General features: G+C 35.5%; 1 protein-coding gene across 1 annotated transcript; it reads right to left on the minus strand.

Annotated features, from left to right (window-relative positions):
* Nucleotides 1–8,320: 8,320 nt before the first annotated feature.
* Nucleotides 8,321–9,277, minus strand: LOC148046103 (olfactory receptor 6F1-like). Its single transcript, XM_087714517.1, has one exon. The coding sequence runs from the start codon at nucleotides 9,275–9,277 to the stop codon at nucleotides 8,321–8,323; it is 957 nt and encodes a 318-aa protein (XP_087570643.1).
* Nucleotides 9,278–15,122: the final 5,845 nt, after the last annotated feature.

Here is a 15,122-nt window from a genome sequence, read left to right on the forward strand (position 1 = left end):
GACATGTCCAGAGAGCATCACTGACTGCCTACAAACTAGAAGTCAATGGCCAACAACCTTGCAAGCTTCCAAAACAGAGATGGCAAGACACCAACAAAGATATGCAAGCCAAGGGCCTGCACCTTGGAGATGCAGCTGACTGTGCAAAGTGGTGCTCAATGATCTGGAAAGCAGACCCTGCACTTGCAGGAATATGCTAGGAAGAAGAAGAAGATTTTATTTCCTATTATAATTCTATTAACTATTGAAATACAATGGGAATATATTGCTATGGTATTCAGTCATAGTATAAATAGTAGTAATAATAATAAGCTGTAGTAGTGGATTCTTGTTATGGATCAAAGATAAACTTGAAAGTGTGTTCAAATTTATTTATTTACAGAAAGTATCTTGTATCATTATCATTATTACATTCCATATCTCACAGAATATTATAAGCTTTATTTTGCAAGCCACACATATGGCATTAACTGCTAGTCAAAAAGAAAAGCTGAATTAAAGTGATAGTTTAGGAAATTCTATTTTGGCTTAGATCTAAATCCATTATCCAAGTGTTATTTACATTTATTAAATTTATCTTTGATTTGATACCTAAACTGATGTTTAATGGATGTTTGTTATTTAATAAGTTTCATAAAATAAAAGCTCTAAAAGAACATCAAATGATAACCTTCAACTCTACACTGAAAATCCAATCCCATTTTATATTTATATTTTTATTTTATTCACACACACACACACACACACACACACACCCCTACCTCTCCCTCCTGCCCTCCCAAACCCCATGTATACAGCACAAAGAGTGCCAGTTTGTTTTGTAGCAAGAATTTACATGATCATATATTAGTTTGATGCAAGTTACAGTCACCTTACATTTTAGATAATCATCATCATCATCGAGCTGAAAATTGGAAAAGCAAAGCTATGCATGGCCAATACTTGAAAAGTATTGAAGGCAAAGCTGACCAAAAGCTGGGAAAACAACAAGAAGCACAACAGAAATGCAAAATGGATCAAACAGGTTGAGAATTCTGTTAAAGTGCATAAAATGGAAGATATAAAAATTACAAAAGAAATGGTGCAAAGGCAGTCAAGAAAAGTGAACAATTGAAGTGCACCTGGACCAGATGAGCTACATGGCTTCTAGCTAAAGGCACTTAGAAGTGTGCATGAAAGATTAGCAGCCCAAATGAACCAAATATTAAAAACACCTGGACACGATAAATGGATGACAACTGGAAGGACATTTTTGATCCAAAAAGATAAAGAGGAAAGGACCCTGGAAACTATAGGCCAATCACCTGCTAGCCAACAACATACAAGCTACTTAATGGCATCATGGCAAATCAAATTTACAGATACTTGGAAAGAAATAACTTGCTTCCTCTAGAACAGAAAGGATGCTGCAAAAATCCAAGAGGAACAAAGGACCAATTGCTGATTGATAAACTAATCCTAAAATATTCAAAGAAAATACAAACCAACCTGTTCAGGGCTTGGATAGACTATAAGAAAGTGTTTGATTCAGTTCCCCACAGCTGGGTCAAGAAATGCCTGAAAATATTTGGCATCAGCAGCAACATACAAACATTCATGGAAACTTCAACGAACCTCTGGAAAATGAAGCTCATGGCTAATAGAGAAGAACTGGGTGAAGTTGAAATTAAATGAGGCATTTTCCAGAGCGATTCCTTTTCACCCCTACTTTTTATACTGTCAATGTTACCACTGACAACCATTTTGAAGAAGTTAAACTGTGGATACAAACTTGCAAAGAAAGGACTGAAAATTTCACACTTGGTGTACGTGGATGATTTGAAGCTGTTTGGTAAAACAAAAGCTGAACTGAATTTATTAATTGAAAGCACAAAAGAATTTAGCCAAGACATTGTATGCAGTTTGGAATTGACAAATGTGCAACAATGGCAACCAAGGCAGGCAAGGTCCTAGAAGATGATGGAATACAACTTGGGAATGAAGAAATGATAAAAGCAGTAAAACCAGAAGAAGGCTACAAGTACTTGGGGATTTTAGAGGCCTCTGACTTAATGCATAATAAAGTCAAGGAATTAATCTCAGCCAAGAACATTCAACGAATTTGCAAGATATTAAAGTCCAAACTGAGTGGAGGAAACATCATAAAAGCCATAAATATCTGGGCTATACCCGTGATCCAACACTCTGCAGGAATAATTAACTTGGCCCATATGGAGTTGGACAATTTGGACAGAAAAACAAGAAAGCTTATGATAATGAAGCATGCCCTGCACCCTAAAAGTGATGTTGACTGATTATATCTACCAAGAGCAGAATGTGGTCAAGGACTCCTACAAGTAAAACAGACTGTGGAAGAAGAAAGACACAGCTTGAATGATTACATCCAGAAAAGTGAAGAACCAATGATTAAGGAAGTAAATAAAGGAGGCCTTTTGAAGACAACTAAGTTAAAAGCTGAATATAAGAAAGAAGCAATTGAGAAGTGAGCTGAAAATTGGAAAAACAAAGCTATGCATAGCCAATACTTGAAAAGTATTAAAGGCAAAGCTGACCAAAAACTAACTTGGAATTCGTTAAGCTCGGGAGTACTGAAAAAAGAAACAGAAGGCTTTATTTTGGCAGCTTAGCCACAAACTGCATGAAGGCAAAAATTTAACATGCTACCCCCAACAGCAAATGCCACCTCTGAAATGAGAAAGATGAGACAGTCAACCACTTGATCAGCAGGTGCAGCAAAATTTCACAAACTACCTACAATGCCATGACCGCGTTGCTAAAATTATTCACTGGAAATTGTGCCAAAAGTTTGGATTTGAGTACAGCAAAAACCACTGGGACCATCAGATTGAAAAGGTTTTAGAGAATGGGAAAGTCAAGATCTTGTGGGACTTCAGAATCCAGAGTGACAGGCACTTGGCCCACAACACACCTGACATAACAATAATTGAAAAGAAAAAAGTATGGTTCATTGACATTGCAATACCTGGTGATGCATGAATTGAAGATAAACAGCAAGAAAAAAAATCACAAAATGCTGGGACTTGCAAATTGAGGTTGAGCGACTGTGGAAAAAGAAAGCATGTGTTGTCCCAATTGTAATTGGTGCCCTTGGAGCAAAACCTAAACGGCTACCTCACTATTTGAAAATTCTAAATTGACTTGGCTTGAACATTCTGACTCTACAAAAAACCACCCTACTTGGAACAACTTATATCCTCCAACATTACCTTAACATTTCCTAGGTCCTTGGTTAGGACTCGAGCTGTCTAACTACCAACCAGCCTCAAAGGCTGTGAATCTCACCAAAAATTAACCATATAATAATAATAATCCTCACCATCCTCCTCTTCCTCCTCCTGCTCCTTCTCCTCCTCCTCATCATCTACTTGGCTTTCCTTCACAAGGCTGATGTGTACTAGTCTTCAGAGACTTGCAGCTACCAGCCCTTAATTGATATACAGATATCTGAGTGAACCTTGCCAGTATTGCTACCTAGTCACAACTGACATCTAAAGTTGGATATTCTGTAAAGAAGAATACAAGTATCTAGAATTATCCATTTTTTCCCCAAAAAATGGCACAAATAAATGGATATAAATAAGCAAAACATAGCCATAAACATATAAAAAGAGTACACGATAGGGATGCTGATGAACATATACACATCCCCTTAGAGGCCTCTTAAGAAATGCATAAGGTCCATAGTAGACAGTTTAAGGTAACAGGTATGGAGGTTAGAAGAACTAACCACCAGATCAGATAGGGTGTTCTACACATTTACTACTCTGTTGTTGAAATCATTTTTCCTGCAATCACAATTAGAAAGGATTACATTTAGTTTGTATCTATTTATAGCCCTTGTGTTATTCCTCTTGAAGTAAAAGTAGTCATTAACAAGTAGGACATTATGGCAGATTATCTTGTGCACTCAGTTCAGATTGGAATGTAGACGGCATAGTTCAAGATTATCTACACCTAAAATTTCAAGCCTGGTGGTATAAAGAATTTTATTATGAGCAGAGGAGTTGAGTACTCTTCTTGTAAAGTATCTCTGAATCGTCTCTAATGTTTTAAGGTCTGAAATGCAGTGTGGGTTCTAGGCAGATGAGCAGTATTGGTCTGGCAAAGGTTTTGTATGTCTTAGTTAGCAGAATAGCATTACCAGAGAGAAAACTATGTAAAATAAGGTTGGCAACTCTGAATGCCTTTTTGGCAATGTTGTTACAGTGAGTTCTGGGGCTTAGGTCTTTCGAAATCAGTACTCCTAGATCTTTGACAGAATGTGATAATCTTTTAGAGCATTTTCACCCCACTTGTATTTCATGTTCTGACTTTTATTGCCAATATGTAGGACTGAGCATTTGTTAGCACATATTTGGAGTTGTTAATTGTTTGACCATTCAGATACATAATCTAGATCATTTTTTAGAGTAGTAGAATTGCCTGTGGTGTTAAATAATTTTACATCACTGGTAAAGATGACGCAGCTGCTTATAATATGATCACAAAGGTTGTTTATGTAAAGTAAAAGTGTTTTGGTCCTAGAAGCTGTCTTGGGGAACACCATTGTTAACTGGTGCAGGGTTAGATATAGCTTTCCAATTGTGACCACTTGTTGCCTGTTTGATAGGAATGCAGCTATCCACTTGTGCAAAGATCCAGAAATGCTGTTAGTAACAGAAGTTTGTCATGTATTGAATTAAAGGCTTTGCAGAAGTCTTTGTAGATTGTATCTATTGCTTTACCCTGGGTTGTGTTAAAAGGTCCAAATAATTTTGCAGTATATAAATTGCGGATTGCGGATTACAGGATATTTTTTTGTTTTAACAGATAGTAGGTTGTTTGTCTCTCGACAAGGTCGGGCTCTCCTTTTTTGAAGATAGGTATGACTGTTGCTAATGACCATAGGTCAGGCAAGGAACTCATTCTAAAAGATACTTCATAGATGATGCTTAGAAGTTCAGATAAGGAGGTGGAGAGCTTTTTTAGAAAGTAGTCACATATTCCATCCAAACCAAAAGAAAGAGATGGCTTCAGGTTGTGTAATGCCCTTTTCATGGTATCTTCAGTAAAATCAGTGTGGATTAGATCATTGCAATTGATCTAATTGCATTGTGGTACGAGAAGGAAATGAAGGGAAGATTCCATTGCTGTTGACAAAGACGGAACTAAAAAAATTGTTGAAGAGATTGGCCTTAACGGCATCATCATTACAATTTTCACCATTTTGCCCTTTTAGAGGTGGAATGGTTTTTGAGTCTTTAAATTTGGCGTTTACAAAATTATAGAATACTCGATTGGATTTTGTGTGTAACAGCTCTTTCTCTGTTTGCAGAGGTAAGTGGTACATTCTGTTTTTATTTGGTAGCATAAAGTTTTGTATTGGTTTTTGGTTTTTGAAGTTAGCTACATATCCAGCGCTCTACATGGGGCTGCCCCTGAAAAGTGTTTGGAGACTACAATTAGTCCAGAATGCAACTGTGCGAGCGATACTGGGTGTACCTAGGTACACCCACATTACACCTATTCTCCGCGAGCTGCACTGGCTTCCCATTGGTCTCCGAGCACGATTCAAGGTGCTGGTTATCACCTTTAAAGCCCTACATGGCTTAGGACCCGGATATCTTTGAGACCGTCTTCTGCCGCACACCTCCCTAAGTCCGATAAGATCGCACAAGATCTGTCTTCTCCAGGTGACATCAGCTGGACAATGCCGGCTGGTAATGCCTCGGAGTAGGGCCTTCTCTGTTGCCGCTGTGGCCCTATGGAATGAGCTACCCCCAGAGATCCGGAACCTACCCACTTTCATGGCCTTCCGAAAAGCTATTAAGACCTGGCTATTCTGGCAGGCCTGGGGCTGTTGACTTCTGGATTGAGGTCCAGCCCCGCTTAGATTGGGTGCAGGTTGTGTCTTTTTAAATTTGTCGTGTTTTATCTGTTTTAAATTTCTCTTAATCTCTGTTTCTGTAAGCCGCCCAGAGTCCTCTGGGATTGGGCAGCCTATAAATTTAATAAACAGTTAAATAGTTAAACAGTTATTTTTCTGCCAAAGGTTTTTTTGGGGGTAGGGGGAGATTGGAGTTTCCTTATTGATATGAGTAATTTGTTATTTTTGGCTTTGGGTTACAAAAGGTTCATATAGGTTAATGACTCCTTGAATTCCAAGTAGAAAAGTGTTATAATAGTCTTCTGCAGTGTTGCAGTCATGGAATATGATTTGCCAATCTAGAGATAAGAGGTCGGCAGCTATCAGATTATAGTTTGCTTTTTGAAGTTGTATTTAGGAGTCCTATTATGAGATTCTTCGTATGGATGTAAATTTAGACAAAATTCAATCATGCTGTGGTCACTGTTGGTAAAAGGTACTTTGATATGAAGGCTATAAATTGTGTTTAAGCTGTTGCAGAAGATTAGAGCAAGGCAGTTGTTGAATCTAGTGTCAATAGTTACCAATTGAATGAGTCCTAAAGTAGTGATGGCATTATACAGGGTCGTGTGTATTGTTTCAGTTGTGCACTCAGTTAATAAGAGGTAAGTTGAGGTAACCAAGAAAGATAATGGGATATGGGCATGGGGCTACCCACATTAGTAATGTAGCTGGTTTGTTTGCATGGTCAAGGTCATAATCAGGAGTTCTGTAACATAATAGGAAGTGAATTGTGGTATTTAGTGACAGATCACAGATAATGGTCTCAAGAACAAGCTCTCATGTTACTTTAATATTTTTCAGATCTAGGGCCCTTTTTAGACATGATAGTCACTTGTAGTGGTAATGGAGTCTGGAAATGATTTGTTTAATCACGCTTCATAGACAAATATAAGGCCAAATTGAGCGGTATTTAGTAGGAGAAGTTCTGGCATTTTATTTGCAAAGCTTTTTGCATTGAATAGTTTGCATTTAAGATCTCTAGCAGTGAACTTGGATGATTTTGGGGCTGTGCATGCCTACTCTTGGATGTTGGGGTTTTGGGGTTGTAGGGATGTGAGCCACTGATGTTGTGTTTGGCGCAGTTGGCGCAGTAGTCAATGTATAGATCAGTTGCTCCATGATCCATATGTCTTTTGAGTTCAGTGCGGAGCTCATGGAAGCATGCATGTTGTAAAATGGATAGGTCAGGCCACGAATGCAGTTTATTATGATTAGTGTGATTTCTGGCAAGTGTGCTTATTTAGTGGATGAATTTGTATTTACTGGTCTTACTATTGAAAATGACTTCCAGATGAATGGAGCCATCGTGCCATTGTTAGATTCCCAGAAAGTAAAAATGAGTGTTTTTTTATTTAAAACTAATGTTTTGCCTAAAAGGGAGGAAAGGGCAAATGTTCTTATGGGAATTGGCAATTTATCTGGAGTACCTAAAATCCTGACAGAGGACAATCTCATATTATTACCATCTAAATAACTTCAATTGCTTGTTTCCATTTTGGAATCCATTTTGGAATCTCTGAGTGCACATATTTCTCTTTGAAGATTCATACCATGTCCTTGAAATGCCAATCATATCTACTGGAATATCAGAGAGTTCTGTTTTGTCTCAGTACTTTCATAAGATAATCTGAGGGGAGGACATGACAGACCAGCATTTGCAGTTTTGTTCATGTTAAAGTAATAGTGGAGACACTAGTAGAGATGGTGGGTACACCTGGACAAGACCATCAGTGGGACAAATGTTGTTCCATTGTTTAAAACAATGGTAGCAAAAATCCTTGTAACATCATGTGGGTGCTAAATGAATTACACCTCAGATAAACAGCATTTAGAGTGTTGGGGTAGGTTTTGTCCTGAATCATTTCTTTAATATATGTGAACAGTTAGGAAATAAACAAAGGAATCTGATACTCAAAAGAAAAGAATAATCCATTTTTTTCTATTTTCACATGGTTTTCATGGGACTAAAACATATTTAATGTCAGACATTGAGAGGGGAAAAAATGTTAACATTTACTCTTCCAGAAATGAAATAGAAGTAATGTTGATTGATTCTGGTAATTCTGCCATTAAATTAAAATTAAAAATTTATGGTATAACATTTCTGCTTTAATTATGAAGAGCCGAGGTGGCACAGTGGTTGAATGCAGCACTGCAGGCTACTTCAGCTGACTGCAGTTCTGCAGTTCGGCGGTTCAAATCTCACCGGCTCAGGGTTGACTCAGCCTTCCATCCTTCCGAGGTGGGTAAAATGAGGACCCGGATTGTTGTTGGGAGCGATATGCTGACTCTGTAAACCTCTTAGAGAGGGCTGAAAACCCTATGAAGCGGTATATAAGTCTAACTGCTATTGCTATTACTATTGCTATATTATTTTTGAGTCTTTGAGAATCAACCTACATTTTGCCTATCTCTGTCAAATGAATTCCTAAAAATATCTCTGACTTCTCTATTTCTTAATGTATAGATGAAAGGATTCAGCAGTGGGACCACTATTAGATTGAAGATGCTTACTACCTTGGTTTTTTCTAAAGAGGTCTGTTTAGAAGGTTTGACAAAGAGGAATATGGTGGAGCCATACCAAATGATCACGACAGCAAGGTGGGAAGAACATGTGGAAAAAGCTTTCTGTCGACCTTTGGTGGAAGGGATGCGTAGGATTGTGGAAATAATGTACATATAGGAAAGAAGGGTCATCATACAGGAGCCTACAATGACAAAAATAGCTATGAAAAAAGCTGTTATCTCAATAAACTGAGTCTCTGTACAGGAGAGTATGATCCAGGAATCAAGGTTACAATAGAAATTATTTATCACATTGGGCCCACAGAAGGATAGTGTTGTAACCAGATAGGCAGGTATACAGATAACAAGGAAACCCCCAAGCCAACATCCACAGGCCAACTTACAAGACAGGTTGATAGTCATGATAGTGCTATAATGCAAAGGATAACATATAGCCAAATATCTGTCATAAGCCATTGTAGCTATCAGAAAATGTTCAGTACATCCAAAAGAAAAAATGAAATACATCTGTAGAACACAGCCAGAGAAAGAGATACTTCTGTTACTCCCCAGAAAAATTGCAAGGATCTTGGGGATAGAGGCTGTTGTGTACCATATTTCCAGAAAAGAAAGGTTGCAAAGGAAGAAATACATAGGTGTATGGAGGTGTCGATATGTTATTATGAGAAGCATGATGGAGAGATTTCCTAAGATGGTGAGGATGTACATGATAAAAAAGAGGATGAAGATGAAGAACTGAAAACGTGGTGAGCCTGGGAAACCAAGAAGAATGAATTCTGTCACTCTTGTGCTATTTAGCTGTCCTTGGTTGAGCAATTCCATGTGTCTTCTTTAGCCTGTAAAGAAAAACATGCCAAATTAATGCACATATTTCAATGGAGTCTGTTCCTACCTATGTTGCACTGTAGCATTCCCAATATTAGTTCTTTTACAATATTGCAATTTGTTCATCCTGAAATTTTCAGTCTTTTAATATTTACATTAGTGATTTTTATACCTTTAGATGACAAAATAATTCTTAACTGTGAAACCACATTGGTGTTAAATAGTGTTAAGGTAAGTTAGAATCAAAGTCATGTGAATATTAGTACCACTTTATCAAATCTTAGTAAATCAACACCTGGAATACTGCATCCAGTTTTGGTCACCACCTTACAAAAATATGTTGAGACTTTGGAAAAACTGGTGAGAAGAGCAGCTTTGTAGTTTCATTTTAAATTTTCAGTCTTTTAATATGTCATGATCTACATTTATGACTTTTATACCTTTATGAATAGATGACAAAATAATTCTTAGCAGTAAAACCAGTAAAACTGGTGTTAAGTAGTGTTACGTTAAAGCATAGAATTAAAATCATGTGTATATTAGTACCACTTTGTAAAATCTTAGTAAGACAATACATGGAATACTGCATTACCTTATAAAAATATGTTGAGACTTTGGAAAAACTGCAGAGAAGAGAAACTAAGACAAGAAACAATGGATGGAAACTAATCAAGGATGGAAGCAATCTGGAATTAAGGAGAAAACTTTTAACTATGAGAACAATTAATCAATGGAAGAGGTAGCTTTCAAAAGTTGTGGGTGCTTTGTCACTGGAGGTCTTTAAAAGAGAATGGGAGTCACTTGTCGGAAATGGATTAGGGTCTCCTAGGCAGGGGGTTGGACTAGAAGATCAAGTTTCAGTTTTCAGCTCTACTATGATTGATTGATTGATTGATTGATTGATTGACTGATGTAATTTCATTTAAAATGATAAGTATTTTCTTTTGAAAATAAAAATAAAAATATGGTTTTTAGATGTTGTGTTTATTTTTTATTTAGAAAATCCAAACCTTAACCGTAAAGGGAATGGCATAACTTTCCTGCAAATGAGGCAACGGCAGATATGACTTTCATCACGGATCATGGCTTTTTCTTAGCATCAAGGTTTCTTTGTAAGAAGAATTTTGTTTATTTATTTATTTTTGGTAGCAATGATTTGAGGAAAGAGTGAAAGGCAGTTAATATATTACCAGATTTTATTCAGGCCAATAAGATAAATTTGATCATTATTTTTTTACACTCCTGATCAATTCTGGTTTTAGATTTGAAGAAAATTAGGGAGGGATAACTAAGCTCCAATTCCTTAGTGGCATATTTCTGAATGCATGCTATACAGAACAATCTTGTTTTGTAAATTTCATTCTACATTTTATGACTTCCTTTCTAACTGTTTTACATGTTTCATTGTTCTACAGTTTATATTGTGACTTAATTTAGTCTGTTTCAAAATAATAAAAATGGCTATGAATTGCTTTATTAATGTGAAATGGATATTCATTAGGAAATACTACTGCCTTAATCAAAAGGAAGATCAATTATATAAAGTACTCATTTTCTTTGGATAAATTTCTGAAGATGAAAACTATACAATATTTTAAAAAAGAAAGAGGAGGAGAGATAAATTAACATCAGAATGGTATCAGTAAAGATTTAATTATATTTTTCACACTATCTATCTGAACTGATGCAAAAATAATACACAGTAAATTTCTAGTTATCCATTTATTCATTCTATAATTCATATATGTAGACTCTTAGCTTTCTGCTTCCTTTGTTGTATTTAGAAAAAAAAATACTTATTACTTCCACTTACCCAATTTAATGATAAGTAGGACATGCTGAAATACAAAGTATGAAATAAAGTATATTTATATAATCATAACCAAAACTTCCCTTGGGGTTTTATCTGTATAGCAATTAGACCTCATGTGAAAACACTTTCCCAGCTATGAGGATTTCCCCCCCTTTTCTCAAAAGGGAAATAAGCTACAGTGGTGATGAGTACTATTGGGAGACCTGAAAAAACGGATTGGGGTAGATCATTATGGAGAAAATTTATATATGTAATTATTAGGTGCCAAAAATAATTTGATGACACATGATTAATCAATTTATTCAAGACAGAGAGAAGGAAGGGAGGAAGGAAGGAAAGGAAGGAAGGAAAGAAAATATGTCAAAAATGATTATTTATTTGCAGTGATTAGCTAATGAAGTTCAAAGATGTAATAAAAATAGTGTTCTAAAAGAATCCTTAAACATCATTGAATTATCATTATTTAGGAGCAAGGCAGGTAAGATAAGGCAGTTACATAAAGTAAGGAAAGATTTTGGCGAAGTAAGGACTTTGGATAATTTGGCTTGACCCACTGGATGCTATATATCCTCTTCCAGATAGAAGATTAATATAGAGCTATATGAAATCATCCAAATCATTAATACTCCAGATGGAAGACTAATATAGAGCTATATGAAATCATCCAAATCAAGAGGAGGCAGCTGGGATAAGGAGATAATAACCAGAAGTTAAAATAGTCCATTTATTACATGTTTTTTTTCTGTTCTTTGTAGATTCACAGCCACTTTTTGACCATTTCATATATGGCACATCATTCAAGCAGTGTTTGGGGGTCATGTAAAACATATCTATGGTTATGGTAGAGATGTAATTGAATTTGTCATTGCAATTATTGATTTAGGCTTGCTGAAAGGATAACTCAAAGAATTATTTTAAATGTTTAGAGGCAAAGAGTCTAGAGATTCATTCCATTATTATGCTGTGTTGTTTCATGTCACAAGAAGCATGTTGAAAAATTAACAATTCAATTTAACAGCTACAGCTCATCCATTGTGATCAGATTAGTTTAAAGGCTATTCTAGAACAGGGGTGTCAATCTCGCATCATCATGGCATCGTCACGGCATCCTGACTTTTTTCCCCTTCACTAAACCAGGTGGGTACAGGACCAGCACTTGATGCATCTGGCCCGTGGGCGACATATTTAATACCCTTGTTCTAAAAGATGGTTTCAACCAAATAAACTCCTTATTCTGAAGGATGCTATATATCCTCCTCCTTCTTTACAATTCATTGTCAGCACAGATTCCGCTATAGTAAGTGCTTCAAGCCCTCCTTTACTTCTCTGTTTCTCAGGGAGTAGATAAAATGGTTCAACATAAATTTTAATAAATAAATAAATAAACAAACAAACAAACAAACATATTTTGATCATCAGTTTGTAGCTTTTGCTAAAACATGCACTATTTTAATACAGTTTGGCTCTATACACCTAACTGTTAACATAACCCACTGAATAATAGAGGGTGGTTTTTTTTTTGATAGGCATGTGTAGGATTTTGCTGTTGATCTAATTTCATTAGGTATAGTGGAGCACTTGAATAAAATTCTTCCAAAACAACAACTTCTTTTCAAAAGAAATGTCCTGACAAGCAGAAACATGTGACTGGCCAAAAAACAAAACAAAACAAAAAAACAACCAAGCAGTATTTTTTCCCCTCTTTCTTTCTGTACATTGACTTTGCTTAATGGTAAATATCTCAACCCATTTTCTTCCTATTATACTCCTGAATTTATGGCAAAATTGGAAATGGGAAGACCAAAGTTTTCTTTAAAGATATGGCTAAAAGTTGTAAGCTTTGTCCTCTTGCCCTTTCTTTCCATTTCCAATTCTGCCTATCTAAAACCCATGAAAAGTTGTATATTTTAAAAATAATTCCTAACTTGAGCACTCCACAGAAATCCATTGGTCCTGGAAGTATGAAGCCGAGCAAACAAGCCTGAAGATGACGAATGAGACATCGTCAAAACGTCGCCAAGACACTTTCAATTTTACGCGGGAGAAAACCCGAATAACCAAAACCTACATACCAACATCCGCAAAACCTCAGAAAACTCACAAACACACACACAAACACACACACACGTCTCTCTCTCTCTCTCTCTCTCTCTCTCTCTCTCTCTCTCTCTCTCTCTCTCTCTCTCTCTCTCTCTGTGTGTGTGTGTGTGTGTGTGTGTGTGTGTGTGTGTGTGTGTACACATATATACATATATTCCAAATATTGGAAAATATTTTCTGCAAATTGAAAACATATTCTAAATTTCAGTAAATTAACAAGAGTATCATTCCTTTATTTTTTCTACATCCAATGATTAAATTTATCCATTATATTTTTATTTCATGTTTTTCTAACTCAGAGAAGGAAATTTTTTGTTGAAATTTTTGCAACATAATGCAAATGTGTGCTATAAATATATGGATGGTTTGGGTTTTTTTAACCTTGATTTATGTACTATCTTTACCCTTTTTGATATACTACCTTCTTGTCAAATCTTCCATCAGAATTCTGAATTAGCTGTTTCTTTACTGGCAACAGTCTGAAATAAAAGTGCAGCATGAAAATACCTATCTTGAAATTGTGTACATGATGAAGAGTTTAGAAAAGAATAATTTACAAAAAGCAATCCCATAGACAGTGAGTTTTGAAAGAACTGAGTAAACTGGGAGAAAAAAACACACTGACTTTTCAAAAGGCTTTGAATAAAATAATAAAAACAATTAAACAACCATGAAAAATTCCTAACCATTTTTTAGCTAAAATTCAGTTTAAATTAAAATCCAAGATCAATCTCTATCACTGTTACAACTATTGCTGATACATCTACAAATACATCTTTTAATGCACATTATATTTACAATTGTTCTTTTTCATTTCTGAAGCCCTTTATATAACATAAACAAATTTATATTTGCAGTCATACTATTTCCTTAAGTTTTATTATTTTTAGCTATCAATTTCTATTTAATATTTTTAGCTATCAATTCCTATTTAAATGTATCAGAATTTAATCAGAAAATAACTTGGAAAAATTGAACTTAATCCTTTGTAAATTTATTTTAGCATCCAAGCCTCTTTAAAAATATTTATTCCATTGCCAAGTTTCAAGGGACAGGGAAAACTTTTTAGTTACTCAGTAGTAACTATTGCGGTAAAGATTTATGACATTTATGATTAAAATTAAATTAAATTAAAAATAATTTGTGATATCATCACACTTATCTTACTATTATTCTGATAGGGTGAGTGAAGATCTTAGGCCACCATAATAATACTTTGTTTGCTCTTTTAAAGGAGAAATATCTATAAGTATAAGATAAAAGTAGGATCTGTACATATGCATGTATCTCCTACCTACATGTAATAGACATTTTTCAATGATATTGTTTAAAAAATCCACAACCCTCTAAAATAATATGCTTTCCTAAACTATTAGGTTAGTTGCTTTGTTTCAAATGCCATGCATTCCAAACTTTATATACATTTGTTATGAATCTTACATTTGATTTTAGGCCCCAGGATACATGTGCATAATTTCAGTAAATGCAGCAGTTGTTAATTCATAAATTAGTAAACCTCATGGAGAGTACTTTGTTTTAGTGAGGTTTTGTCTATGAAACTATGACTTATTTCCACAGGGGAAACTCATAATTTAGAAAATATAACAAAAGAAAATGAAAATAATTTACAAAATCAAAACGAAAAACAAGCAAAGGAAAGTGGAAAAGGGAAATCCACAATCACTCTTTCTCCAAAGCCAGGGGAACAATCAGATCTTCAACTATTTCCTGAACAGTAGAATCATAGTAGCCAAATGAACCTTTTGATTCCAGAGGCCAGAAATTTCAACAGTGTGGGTATGCTTCTTGGATCTCATAGGATGACATTCTCTAATTATCTGGCCTTGGCGTGCTGTAACTCTGCTGTACTGGACTAGATAGACAAACACAATGGGAGGTAAGCAATCTGTCACATAGTCAGATCATCTT

Source organism: Thamnophis sirtalis, unplaced genomic scaffold (genome assembly GCF_051295495.1).
Source record: "Thamnophis sirtalis isolate CommonGarterSnake01/CBP01778 unplaced genomic scaffold, rThaSir2_p1.2 scaffold_4, whole genome shotgun sequence".
NCBI classification, from domain to species: Eukaryota; Metazoa; Chordata; class Lepidosauria; order Squamata; family Natricidae; genus Thamnophis; species Thamnophis sirtalis.